The sequence below is a fragment of the Eulemur rufifrons genome, chromosome 7 (genome assembly GCF_041146395.1).
Source record: "Eulemur rufifrons isolate Redbay chromosome 7, OSU_ERuf_1, whole genome shotgun sequence".
NCBI lineage: Eukaryota > Metazoa > Chordata > Mammalia > Primates > Lemuridae > Eulemur > Eulemur rufifrons.
The window spans coordinates 151380963-151394773 of NC_090989.1; the positions used below are offsets into that span (position 1 = coordinate 151380963).

At 35.9% G+C, this 13811-nt stretch overlaps 1 protein-coding gene and 1 pseudogene across 8 annotated transcripts in view; one reads left to right on the forward strand and one right to left on the reverse strand.

The window, feature by feature from the left end:
- Positions 1-13811, forward strand: part of ANO10 (anoctamin 10) — a 203462-nt gene that overhangs the window by 12184 nt on the left and 177467 nt on the right. For 6 of the 8 annotated variants that reach the window (XR_011233899.1, XR_011233900.1, XM_069473554.1 and 3 more), the window contains exons 3-4: positions 1148-1345; positions 2540-2674. The exons of 1 other annotated variant lie outside the window; for it this stretch is intronic. Coding sequence is in view for 5 of the 7 variants with exons in the window: in XM_069473554.1 (XP_069329655.1) it covers positions 1148-1345; positions 2540-2674 (333 nt within the window). In the remaining 2 variants the exon portion in view is untranslated. The remainder of the gene's footprint in view (positions 1-1147; positions 1346-2539; positions 2675-13811) is intronic. One more of the 8 variants, XM_069473557.1, reaches the window with a different exon arrangement.
- LOC138386851 (ATP synthase subunit f, mitochondrial pseudogene) lies at positions 5412-5792 on the reverse strand (annotated as a pseudogene).

The window sequence follows — 13811 nt, forward strand, 5'->3', positions numbered from 1 at the left end:
TTGTTCCAGCATCTCCTCCATGCCCAGCCAATGGCTGGGAGCAGCTGGGGGAAGCATCCTAAGGTGCAGCAGCAGAAGGCTGTCAGTCAACCTCACTGCTTGGAGCAAGTTCTCTTGAAGGGGAGAGGTGGTTAGAGTAGGGCATCTCCATGGCCACCACACTCAACAATCTGTTATCAAATTTTCCATCATTGCAGTGTGAGAAATGAAAAATAGCATGTTGGTATGGTTTTTGTATTTATCTTAATATGAGTGAGATTAAGGATCTCATATTTAAGAGCAATTTGTATTTTCTTTTCTGTAAATTGAATATAGTCTTTAATACCTTTACTGTAAACTACCTAAGTAATAGTATCATAATGCATTAATCTTAATGTATTAATCCAGGTGATAAGTGAAGTATAAATTCTGCTCATTATCCTGTTACCATCTGATTAGTACTTTCATAATTCCTGATAACTATCTCTAGAGGGTAAATAGTAAGGAAATAATATACCTTAAAAAGTTTGATGTAGGTAGAAATAAAAATTTAGAAAAAAATCCTTTTTCTCCATAATCTTTTAAGTAATAATTACATGTATAGTATCAAATCATAATATATACTCTTAATGTTTTGGAAACTTAGTTAAGAAAAATATCATTAAATCTAATTGAATATGGAAATTTATGGGAAAAATCACTGAAAAGTTATATTGCTTTTTATTATTTAGTATTTAACATTGACAAAATCTGTTATAGTCCAGTAATTGTTTGTCGGTTTTTTTACTGGAATATTTTATTCCAAATTAATTTAGTTAAATTTTGGTCCATTATGTTTATATTAAGAAACTACATTGCTTCGCTCCATATTTTCACTCAGTGCAGTTTTATACCCAGAGCCCATAAATACTGGATTCTTGTCTCATATCTACTTCTAATTTGCATAAGTGGCAAGCTACTCATTGCTACATTTTTCAGTTTTTGCAGTTATTAAAAAACTATAAAGAATTGCCATCCCCAACTTACTTATATTTCTTATTTACTTGGAAGATAGATTGAAATTGTTAATGTAATTTTTTTGTTCCACCAAACTAGAAACATTAGGTTTTCATTTTTGAAACTTTAATGTTTGTCTTTCTAAGATTGTGCTTACATTTTGTTTTTGAAGGTGCCCAGTTGTTGTTTAGACCATTATTAAATAAATGTGAGAAAGAGACACTAGAAAATCAGAACTTATATCTTGTTGGTGCCTCCAAGATTAGACTGTTACTGGGGGCAGAAGCAGTGGGATTGGTAAAAGAGTGCAATGATAACACCATGAGAGCCTTCACATACGGGACCCGACAGAACTTCAAAGGTTTTGATGGTAAGCCCCAAATTCTTTGTTTCTGCCTGAATCCATTAATCAAAAAGAAGTTTTCGATGAATAGATCAGGGGTCAGCAAACTTGTTTAGTAAAGGGCTAAATAGTAAATTTTTTAGATTTTGCAAACCATGTGGTCTCTGCTGCAATTACTCAACACTGCCATTGTAGAGGAAAAGAATAGCCTTAGACCATAAGTAAATGATGAGGCTGTACAGTTCCAATAAAACTTTATTTATAAAACCATGTGGCAGGCCAGATTTGGCCCACAGACTGTACTTTGCCGCCTCTGGAATAGATGAACACAAATTAGAATGACGTGTAATTTATTTTATTCTATTCTAATTCTTATAATAATGAATATTCACTGGCTTGAGATAGAAAAATCTTGTAATAAGAAACACAGTAGTAGTTCAGTATCCTAGAAACCTCATTTACTGAATTTTCTGGCTCGTGCTGAATATAGTAGGGTAATTGGTTCTGTACTGGCCCCAAAGCAGATTCCAGTAGAGAACATTTTCTTGAAAGAACTAAGAAAGCCAGCGAAGATACGGTATCAGGATGCAAGTTTGGCTTCAGAATCAAACTGGTCCCTTCTAGGGCTTTCAGAGTTAGATGTGCTTAGACTTCTTCAGACTCACTTACTCTGGATTTTTATACCTTAGTGAATAAATAATGAAGATGAAATTTGTCTCATTTAAGAAGATTCACCTGTCAAAAAGTGACATCATTTTCTTATCAGACTTTGTTCTCCCTCATTTATGGGAGTGATGTCTGACTTCAGAAGGGGATAGAATGGGCTTGTGAGTTTGGAGGAGGAGAATTTGCCATATACGCAAACAACTTCAATTCTATCCCTGGTTAAACATACTGTATTTTTAGAATTCAAGAACATATTGCCTTCTGCTCAGTGGTACTAAATGAGATCAGGTATATATTGTTTGAATGTACCTTAATATATAATAACTATTAAAATGATTGAGGAATTGTATTATGTGAAGGTATAACAAAATTTTTTTATTCTTATAAAATACCGAAGGAGTTTTATGTTCAATACACCAGTTTTATACTTTGATTACTCCGTATGTTGTTTATTGTTTGTATCATTATTTCCACAATGCCAGGCAATTAGAATATTACTTAATTTTATTTTGATTATTACTGAGAAAATAACTGGAAATTTTTGTTTTATTTTAGATAACAATGATGATTTCCTCACAATGGCAGAATGTCAATTCATTATCAAACATGAACTTGAAAATCTTAGAGCTAAAGATGAAAAAATGATCCCTGGTTACCCCCAAGCAAAGTTGTATCCAGGAAAATCATTATGTAAGTCATTGTATCAACCAGTTTCATGCATACACGTTATAATGCAACGGTTTTATTCTTAATAGACATAATTAGCAAATCACAGAGGCTTTTTTTCTCTTACTGAAAAACACAGCTTTACAGTAACTTATATTTTCGTGAACATGTTTTTTGTCCTTTGAGCCTCATTGTATTATACCTTTAAATCAATATATTTGTTGTGTGTGGTTTGCTACTTCTTATTAATCAAGGTCTCACAGTATTCAGTTAGCTTAAAATTCATTGTGAACACATGCATATTTTATTACTCAGTTAAAATTAGCAAACTTTATGCCCTAACATTGTATCCTATAAAGAAAATATGTGGGGGAATATAAAAGAGGAGACATTGTCTTCCTGAAACAGTCTTTCCATTTCCTCTGATTTCACTGGGTGTGAGTACATGCAAACATAAAGACTTATAAAGTGACATAGTACCTGAATGCAGGTTAGCAGTTTGCAACTTTTCAGTTTTGTATAATTTCATTTTAATGAGAATACAAGTTTGCAGAATGAAAGAGTTTTACCACAATGCATAATTTCAACTGTGCTTTAACCCCAGATAGTAGCAATGCTTCCGAGCATTTTGCTGCCCAAAATGCACTTTAAACACATAAGCTTCTGTGTTCCCTAGTCTGGTTTCCTTTTAATAGTCAGTGTAATACTACCTTCCAGTCTTCACCTAGGAGGACAGATCCCCCCAAACTAGTCCATATTTACATTTTCCCAGTTGTCACCAAATGTATTTTAAAGCTTGTTTGGTCAAACTAAGATCCAAAGATCACCCATTTTGTTTGGTTGTTAAATTTCTTAAGTCTCTTTAATATAGAATAGTTTTTCTTTTGCATTTTTTTCTCATGACTTTGACTTGCTGAAGAAACCAGGCCATTTGTCTTATAGATTGTTTCAGATTATGGATTTTCTGATTGTTTCCTTCTTCCTCTAACCTCTGTATTTCCTGTAAACTGGAAGTTTTTGGCAAGAATTCTTCCTAGGTGATGCTTCATCTTCTCTGGTCTTCCTCATTTCCTTAGACATGGTGGGTAATAAATAGAAGGCCTTCTGAGTGAGATTTTCTTTTCTTTGCCTCTCTAATAAACCTTCCTAACTTCCTCTCCTGTGATAGGGATTTTGCCTTACTTTCATAGATCTTTTCCAAATATGAATTTTTATTGACTTACCTTTCTTCTTGAATTTTGGAGTATTTTTCTTAGGATAAATTGTTTATTTTTACTTTTCTATACAAAACCTCTTTTTTTTTTTTTTCAAAGTAAGATGTTGTATTTATTTTAGCCTATTCTGAGCTGTATTCAGGATGCTGAGGAAAACAGAGTTTATGACTATATGCTGTGGACATACAAATTATTCTTCTCAATTTTCACAATATATGGCAGAAAAATACTTCCCCTAAGCATTTTGTGATTTGCACATTTATTTTCTATTAGTTTTTGCCAATTGAAAAAATAACACATGTATATGAGAAAAATTCAAGCAGTATAAAAACTTAGACAGTGAAAAGTTGTCTCCTTCCTATTCCATGGTCCAAGTCCCTCTCTCCCCTCCTAATTCATACCCTCCGAGAAATATTGTTCAAGAGAACACATGTTCAAACAAATGGGGAGTATATTGTATACACCATTTTGGACCTTGCTTTTTTATTTAATAATATATTTTGATCATCATTCTAGATTGCCACATTAGGTCTAACTCTTTCCTTTTCTAGGCCTCCTAGTATTCCATTGTATGGATGTTATCATATTGATGAACATTTAATTGTTTTCCTCAAGTTTTTTCCTTATAAACAAAGTAGGAAAATTCCCAGAAGTGACATTGTTAAAACAAAGGTATATGCATCTTTTGGGGTAGATATTTCCAAATTGCCCGCTATAGTTATTGCTTCAATTTTAAAGGGAATACTTGTATTTGAACATTCAGCATGATGTTGGCTTTTGATTGTAGGTAATTTTTATCATATTTAGAAAGTATCCATTTGTTCTGCTTTATTAAGACTTCTGTGTGACCATAAATTTTATCAAATGCTTTTCCAGCATCTGTGAAGGCAATTATGTTTTTTATCTCTGACATTATCAATATGGTAAGCCATATTAATAGAATTTCTAATATTGAATTATTCTTACATTCCTGTGATGAACTCTACTTATAGTGTATTATTTAAATTTCCTGCTGAATTCCTTTTATTATGTTATTATTTTTACATCAAATCATGTGAGTATTTAGATTTCTTTTTTGTTATTTTTCTATTTCTATCATATGCATTGTTAATTTTGTCTTTTACTGCTTTTTGTTATCTTGATCCATCATAGCCCTAGAGATTACCAACCAATATGGGAGTTTCCTATGTTTCTGCCAATTTGCTCTTTGTAATTTCTTTTGCTTTTGTTTCATGAACTTAGTAGTTATGTTTTTGGTTGCATAAAGATTTTGATAGATTTTCATTGCAGATTGTACCTTTTATCATTATAAAGTATTATTCATCTTGCTTTAATGTGTTGTCATTGCTGAATTCAGCCTTGTCTTGTAACTCCTGCTTTATTTTACTTTGCATCTGCTAGTATGTTTTTGCCCGTCCTTTTACTTGCAGCCCGTCTGAGTATAATTTTAAGTTGGATATATTATAGTTGGGTGCTTTGCAGTCTAATCTGAGGATTTTTTAAAATTTTTTATTTATTTATTTTTACCAGTCATCTTTTATTTGGAGGTTAATTCTCACTAGGATATGAAAGGATTCAGCAATGATTGAGTTCCTCACAGAGGGTGCTGGGCCAAGGAGGTCAAGGTCATGAGTGCAGAGTGCGCCCCCGACATGGGCCCCTCTTCAGTGGTACTTGGGTCGCCACTCATGTTTGAGCTCCTTGTAAGAAAGGCAGTAGTTGAAAAACACATAAGCTGCCAGCACCATAGAAACCCCAGCAATGCTTCTCTTCTTCACATTGATGTACTTGTAATACCAGTAGTGACCTCTTTGAAAGGCTCCAGCAATGCCTTTAGGGGTGAAATCCCACATCAAAATCCAGCTTGGCAGCTCCCCTAGTTTGACATCCAGGAGTTTCTTTTCCTTCACTGGTATGACTGACTCCATCTTGGAGCCCTGATGTCCGCTGTCTGAGGATTTTTTTTTTAAACTAAGGGAATTTATACTATTTAAGTAAAGGACATTTTGTGTTGGGTTATATTATTTATTAATTTTTTTTTTTTTGAGACAGAGTCTCACTCTGTTGCCCAGGCTAGAGTGAGTGCCGTGGCATCAGCCTAGCTCACAGCAACCTCAAACTCCTGGGCTCAAGCGATCCTCCTGCCTCAGCCTCCTGAGTAGCTGAGACTGTAGGTGTGTGCCACAATGCCTGGCTAATTTTTTTATTCTTAGTAGAGACAGGGTCTCACTGTTGCTCAGGCTGGTCTTCTGAGCTTAAGCGATCCTCCTGCCTTGGTCTCTCAGAGTGCTAGGATTACAGGCATGAGCCACCGGGCCCGGCCTAAGGGTTATCTTCTTTGATTTTATGTTTTCTGTTGAAATTGCTTCTTTCTACGCTTTTTTAAAGCAATCTTTTGCTGTATGGGCTGTGTCATCTTTTTCCCCATTTCAGAGGAAAAGCCTAGGAATATATTTTTTAAAATCATGAATTTATATATTGATGTATTCAATTCAAATTTAACATTGTAGGATTTTACTTACTTTGGTTTTATATTTTTCTCTCTTTTCACTTACATTGAAAATCTTGATTCCTAATAATATTACCATAATTACTAATTTGCTTTATCTTACAATTTACATAAAATAGCTTGTAAAGCCATGTGAATTTTAATATTAACAATGCAAGTTCTGAATGAAGTTTTTAGATTTTTTTTATTTTTTTTGCCTATTACTATGTGTAGTCAAAAAATACTCAGTTTTAAATTAAAGGCTTGTTAGAATTCCTGTATGAATCATCTGGCTCCAATGTTTGTGGATTAGGTTTTGGGGAGTTTTCTCTAAATCATGTATGGAAATTGATTTGTTTAGACTTTCTATCACTACTGGGGTCAGTTTGGGTAAGTTATATTTTCCTAGAAAAGTTTTTATTTTATCTAGGTTTCCTTACTTTCATTAAGTTTCATGAGTTGATTTGTGCAGATTTCTCTCAGGATCTTTTTAACTCCTGTTTTAATGGTACTTTTCCCTTTTCATGTCTTATCTTGTTTGTGCTTTCTCTGTTGTTTTTCCTTGATTTAAAGAAAATTTTTCTCATTAACATTTAAATATTGAGGATATTCCTGTATCAACCATTAGCAGGAGATCGTGTGGGATGTGGGATCTTGCTTCTGTAGGACTCTGAATCACTTTTTTACTTCTCTTCCTTCCCCACAGGCTGTTAACCTCTGAGGACCATTCCTTTCCCAGGCATTTTCCTCTGTGTTTCCCAAAGCATTGCTTTCCGAAGTCAGCCACCTGTTGCTCTGTGCCCTTTCCAAGCCCTTCCTTTCAGCCCCTCCTGCTGTCAGTGCTCTGACCCATCATCATGTCTCAGACCTATTCTTGGAAGTTCCCACTCAGTGTGGGGCCTCCTCCTGAAGGAGGGCCATGAGTCCTTGTTGGTGTTATCTGGGTTCCTACTCTTTGGACCCCTGTGTCCTCCCTGTTCTTCTGCACAGCACCTTTTGGGCTTACTCCACTATTCTGGACTTGGGTCTAGATCTCTTCTGGTTCTTGGTTCTTTATTGCCTGACTTACATGTGGCGGTCTCCTCTGTCTCTAAGTCATGCTGTAGGCATTCTCTCCTTGTTGATTTGTATAGCTGTTAGGAGAGACCAGGAAATTTGGATGCAGGGACTTATTGTTCTTGTTTGTCTACATTTCCAGTTATCTGCCCATGTCTTGATGTTGATTGTTTTGTATGGGTTCTTTTTTTGGACATAATGTCCTTTCAGTGTACTGATCAAAAGTTGCCATGCTTTCAGGAAAATTTTCTTCAGTTATCTTTGAAGAATTGTCTGTTTGTGTTTGCTCTGTTCTTAAGTGGGGGCAATTATATGTATTATATGTAGGCTATTACCTATTCTCTGTAATATTTTTAAGTCTTTGTTCTTATATAATTTTCTTAGGCTTGTCTACCAGTTTTCCTGATGTGTTTTGATTCTTTCCCTTTTTTGTAGCTTTTATCAAGACTTTGAATCTTTAACAGTTTTATTTTTCTTGTACATTGCTTTTCTGAGCTCTCTCCTTCAGCTCTCGTAGCTCTCCTTCAAGTTTTAATTTCAGAGATGTGATGTTTGCTTTAATTTCTTTAGCTTCATGAAGAATTTCATAATATTGTGTTGCTTGATGCTGTAATTTTCTGCTCTGTTTCTTCTCTGCCTTTTGTTTATGGTTTTTCTTGTATTGTTTTTGGTTTTCCTTTTTTCCCTATATTTTTTCATAGCTTTATACCAGTTTCTTTGTGGTTATTACTTATTTTTTAATGAGCCCATATTTTTCCCAGATTGGCTGTTTTTGGAAGGAAGTGTGTGTTTCGGAGAGTGGGATGTTGGGGGCCTCCAGCAGAGAACTGTAGCAGTGAAAAGCTTAGATTTTGCCTGGCAATACATTTTCTTGAGCCTATGGAGCCCTGTTTTTGCAGGGTTTTTGTTGCTTTGGCATCTAGGCCTGTCTTTGGCCAACCAAGACAGAGCTAGTTACCCTCTATCCCTGGGTTCCACCAGGTAACTCTTTCCAACATGGCAGACCTGCCCTTTCCCCCTCCAGCCTGGCCTCTGTTGTCTGGCTATGGTGCCAGGCAGGGAGCAGACACCCCCTAGGGATCTGCCATGCATTTTCTTTTGCCTGCCTCAGGGCAAGGGGATGGTGGCTTCCCACCCCTTTACTGTCCAGGAGAACCCTGCCCTCTGCCCTGGGCTGATTTTCAGGACCTCTTTTTATAGTTTGTGATTTGAGTTGTTTGTTTTTTCTTACTCTCATCAAATCTCTGGGGGTTTCCTTTTATGTTTCTTGTTCCTTTTGTTTTCAATTTGGTATCACGAATAAGAACAGGGCAGAGGTATCTTTCTGCCACTACTTGTAACCAGGAGTTCCACAGTCTGTATTTAAGAGATTGTTTGATGCCATTCCAAAATTTTTAAATCTTTCTTAATCTCTTAGTGGGAAGGCATGTTTTTAGACACAGCTGGATACTGCATCAAACAAAATACAAAGCAGACTGAGGCACTGTCCTGGTTGCTAATGTAAGCATCTCATTTCTTCCTGTTCATCTGCATCGGTCAGTCCATCATGTGGAAATCACTGCTTCTACCTGTGAGTTTCTGCTTGAGTACATCCTCTTGGATGTGGCTGGGACAGAGAAAAGAGTAAGTGTGCTCTTCCATCAGATAGGACAGTGGAGCAGCAGTTTTCCAAATGCTCCCAGTTGCTTCAAAGTGAGAAATTTTCAGCTGAATGAAAACCTTGAAGGAAACATGTAAATGGATTTCTCTAACTGTGTAGGTAGCCATTCTGTTGTCTTGAAATAATAATACAAATAACTTTCTTGCTGGCAGGATGAGGCTTTTGTAAATAAGGATTCCTTCTGTTTTCTTCATTCCTCTCTTCTTTCTTTTTCCTTCTCTTTCATTCCCTTTTTTTGGTGCTAAATGTAAAAACAATAAAATCATCTCACTCATGGTCATTGGAAAGTTTTTGATACTATTTCAGAATCATATTTAAGTTGTCTAGGCTGGTTTTTTAAATTCTGCATTATTCTCTTTTTGTTTTTGAAAACGTGGTCCTTAATATGCTGTGTTGTTTTTTGCATCATTTTAATTTTATATCATACTACTTGGTTGGAGAACAAATGGTATATGCATAATTATAAACTATGACCTATTTTCAGAGTGCAAATTTTAGAACTAATAAAACTTAGAGTAACTTAAATCCTATTTTTTCATTAAGTTAATTCACAGAAGTAAGTGGAAAGGCTTATTTTTACCTTAAAGTTTTGTGGGAGCTGCTCTATTGGGCAGCCTCTTTGAGGCTGATTGGGAGGCAAGATTTAACCTGCTCAATATGATGCCCATCAACACTGTGAAAGGTGGCCAGGCTTTCATGAGAAACACTCTCTATATCTTACGTTTAATTTAATTTTCATTTTACACACAATGATTATTAATATGCTTGCTGCTTGCCGTAATGTTGTGTTTTGATAGAAAGCTTTCATTAAGTAGATAGCAAGTTGTGTCGTTATAAACATGATTTGAGGCAGTTAGGTGGCACTGTGAGATGTGCATGTTAGGGCTGTCCCTCATTCCATCAAATGCCAAGTAATGTGGAGAACTGGAAATTGGCTATGCATATGTCTTAGTCATCAAGCATTCATCTTGATGGCCATCTATTTCTTGTTTCCTTGTGAGCAAGGATCTCTTGGTGCCCTCCAACTCTACCTTTTCCCATTGCTTCCAAATAGTCTATCATCATGCATATGACCTAATGAAAGACTTTCTTTAGAAAGAGGAGTTAAGGGATCCAAGAATTTCTTACATACTGACTGTATACTAAGGGTTGTCACTTAGTTAAAGCTCTGTCTCAAAATGTCTATCAGATGATTATCATGTTTTGATTGATGGGACCTGACATATATTATGTTGTTAATATTATATGGATATTCTTTTACCTACATAGGTGGCTTCTTTTGAATATATTTTGTATACAAGAGTGGATAGATTAGAGTGTTTAGATGCACTCTGTCTTCTAAAATCTTTAACTGGCTTTATATGAATAATGGAATAGATTTCAGGTAAATATCATGTAGCAGGGATATACTTAAGAAGATCCACCTATTGATAAATACAGTATATGTATGTGTGCGTATATGTATTGCTGGGCCCTGCAGCATACAAACACACACACTATATTTTGACACATACATATTTGGGGTTTTTATGTTAAGCAGAGATGAAAACAGTATAGGAATACAAGAACATGAAAATGTATTTAGAAAACACAGGTAATCCCTAAGAGCATTTTTTCCTTCATTAAATCTAAAGTGATCTGTTTACACCTGAGTGCTGGAGTCAGGGAGCTGGGCACAGCGGCAGCCATAGGGACTGAGGGGGCCATCTCCATTATGCAGAGGCTGCTGGCCTGCGCATCCTGTTGGCGCTACGTGTGCTCACCACGCCTCTGCTGGATTGGAGGCAGCAGCCTGCTTCTCCCTGTAGCACAGACACAGCAAGGAGTGACGAGAGAGATTTTGTTTTTACTTTTGAAGGAAACATATCACATAAACCAAAGATAAAGCAATATTATGTTAGTATTGTTACTGTATTATCTAATTTAGGGGGTTGTACTATAAACCAGGCTTTTGATAGTCTCTTAATGAATTTTTATTTGTTTGGCTAATTGTTCAATGACGGTGATAGTGATAACCCCAGGACTTGACAAGAGATCATTGGCAGTCTTGAAGGAAGGAGTCTGCTTTAAGTTGTTGCTTTCTTTAAATAGGCCCACACGGCATCATATTTTCCTTGCAGGAAGACTCCTTCCTAGTAATTTTGTTCTTAGCAGACATGAGAAGGTTGAAGGATTTAAAAAAAAAAAAGCAAACTTCTATTTTTAGAAGCTGAAACCGGAACCGTGCTTTGGCATTGATGGTGAAGAGAAGCCCAGTAATTTAGAACCTGCAGCTTTCTATTCTCTCCGAGTCTTCAGTTCACAGTCCTATTTTTAGAATTATACAAGCTGGTTTTTATGCCTGCTTGGAATGTCTCCTGTATTAGAATGGGATCATCTTTTAACAAAGAACTTAGAAATAGTAAAATAATAATTTAGATGCCGTAAGTCAGTTCAAAGTTAAAAAACCTGATATAGTAATTGAAAAGGCCAGTAATAGGAAGAGCAAATCAGCTGTGGCCTGAGCATCCCCAAACAAGGGATAAGAATCAAACAGTTGTGTGTGATCGATTTTAACTCATGTTAGCTGAAGAAAAATCCACTGAAACATTAAAAAAAAATAGATTTGACAGCACCAGAGGCTGATGTAACTTAAACCGTATGTCTTTTTATCCTAGTTACTGATATTTTGAGAATATACCCTTTTCAATCATTGAGGAGAATTTAATCATAACCCTAGCTTTGAAAAACTTTCTTCCTCTGTACAACTTACTTTTGAAAATATAATTGTAAGAAGAACTGTATATTAAGAATCTTATTTTCAGACTGAGACTTTTTTCTATTGTTAGTATCAGATATCTCTTTATTACCTTTTTTTAATTTCTATGAAGTTAGGTTTTCTTTTAAATTACTCTGAAGATTTTATGATAGGGACCTGTCCTGAGAATACACTGTTTGTATGTAGAATTTCTACACTGAAAACTTAAATCGTGTTTCTCTTTCATGCTACAGACATCTGTTTGCTAGTCTTCATTGAGGGGTCTTACTCCTGATATTCTCGTCACCTGTCTTTGGTGATAGGAAGATAGGAGATAAGGGAGGTATCCCTTGGAAGAGTTGAGCTGATACACCTTAAAGAGCTCAAAGCTTATCAGGGGATGAACACAGCACAGCATCTTTTCTTTGCAAGTTCATCTTAGGAGCATATTCTTAGTAAGAGACTATACTAGGAACTCGTGTGGAAAATATTCCATTTCCCCAAATAAGTCACAAGTTCATTTGAGTTTTCTATTTCTATGGAACACGCTTCCTCTTGAAGACCTGAAGACACCCTTTCCCCCCCAGTGAGTCATTCTAAGTAATTATTATAGATGAGAAAATTCCCCATTTCCATTTAATATTGCCAGGAGATACTCTCTTTGGTTACATTTGTTTGTCTCTTCCAGATATGTGCATGAATATTAAAACCATACTAAATGACTGCTGAAAGTAGGAAGTCTTAATTTGATTTTGCCATTTGTAAATGTAAGCTTTTGTTATCAGAGATGAAAATGCTCAATATCAACAAGAATGAGGAGAACTGAACATTTTCTTTTTTTTTTCTTTTTTTTTCTTTTTGAGACAGAGTCTCACTTTGTTGCCCGGGCTAGAGTGAGTGCCATGGCGTCAGCCTAGCTCACAGCAACCTCAAACTCCTGGGCTCAAGCGATCCTACTGCCTCAGCCTCCCGAGTAGCTGGGACTACAGGCACGCGCCACCATGCCCAGCTAATTTTTTCTATATATATATTTTAGTTGTCCATATAATTTCTTTCTATTTTTAGTAGAGACAGGGTCTCGCTCTTGCTCAGGCTGGTCTCGAACTCCTGACCTTGAGCGATCCACCTGCCTTGGCCTCCCAGAGTGCTAGGATTACAGGCGTGAGCCACCGCGCCCAGCCGATTTTCTTATCTTTACTGTAGTAGGAGGACAGATTGGTAAAATTTGTCTGAGAGGCAATTTTGTAATATGTGTCCAAATTTAAAATACATATGCCTTGGACCTAGCAAGTCTACTTCTACGTATTTAGAATTATATAATGAAATAATAGATAAGTGGGAAAAGGTATTTGTGCAAGAATTTTAGCATTGTTTTTATAATAACAAAAGGAAACAAATATATGTAGTTATAATTTCAATAGATTTAGGGGGTACTAGTGGTTTTTTGATATATGGATGAATTGTATAGTGGTAAAGTCAGGGCTTTTAGTGTACCTGTCACTTGAATAATATACCTTGTACCCACTAGGTAATTTTTGATCCCTCACCCCCCCTTCTACCCTCTCTACTTCTGAGTCTCCAATGTTAATTATACCACTCTGTATAAACATGTATGCCCATTGCTTAGCTCCCACTTATAAGTGAATACATATGGTATTTGTTTTTCTGTTCCTGAGATACTTCACTTGGGATAATGGCTTCCAGTTCCGTCCAAGTTGCTATGAAAGACATTATTTGATTCTTCTTTTTATGGCTCAGTAGTACTCCATGGTGTGTATGTGTGTGTATGTGTGTATACATATGTATACACACACCACGTTCTCTTTATCCTCATCAGTTGATGCGTACTTCGGTTGATTGCTTATCTTTGCCATTGTGAATTGTGCTGTGATAAACATATGAGTGCATGTGTCCTTTTTATATAATGACATCTTTTCCTCTGGGTAGATACCCAGTAGTGGGATTGCTGGATTAAAAGGCAGGTCTACTTTTAGTTCTTTGAGGAA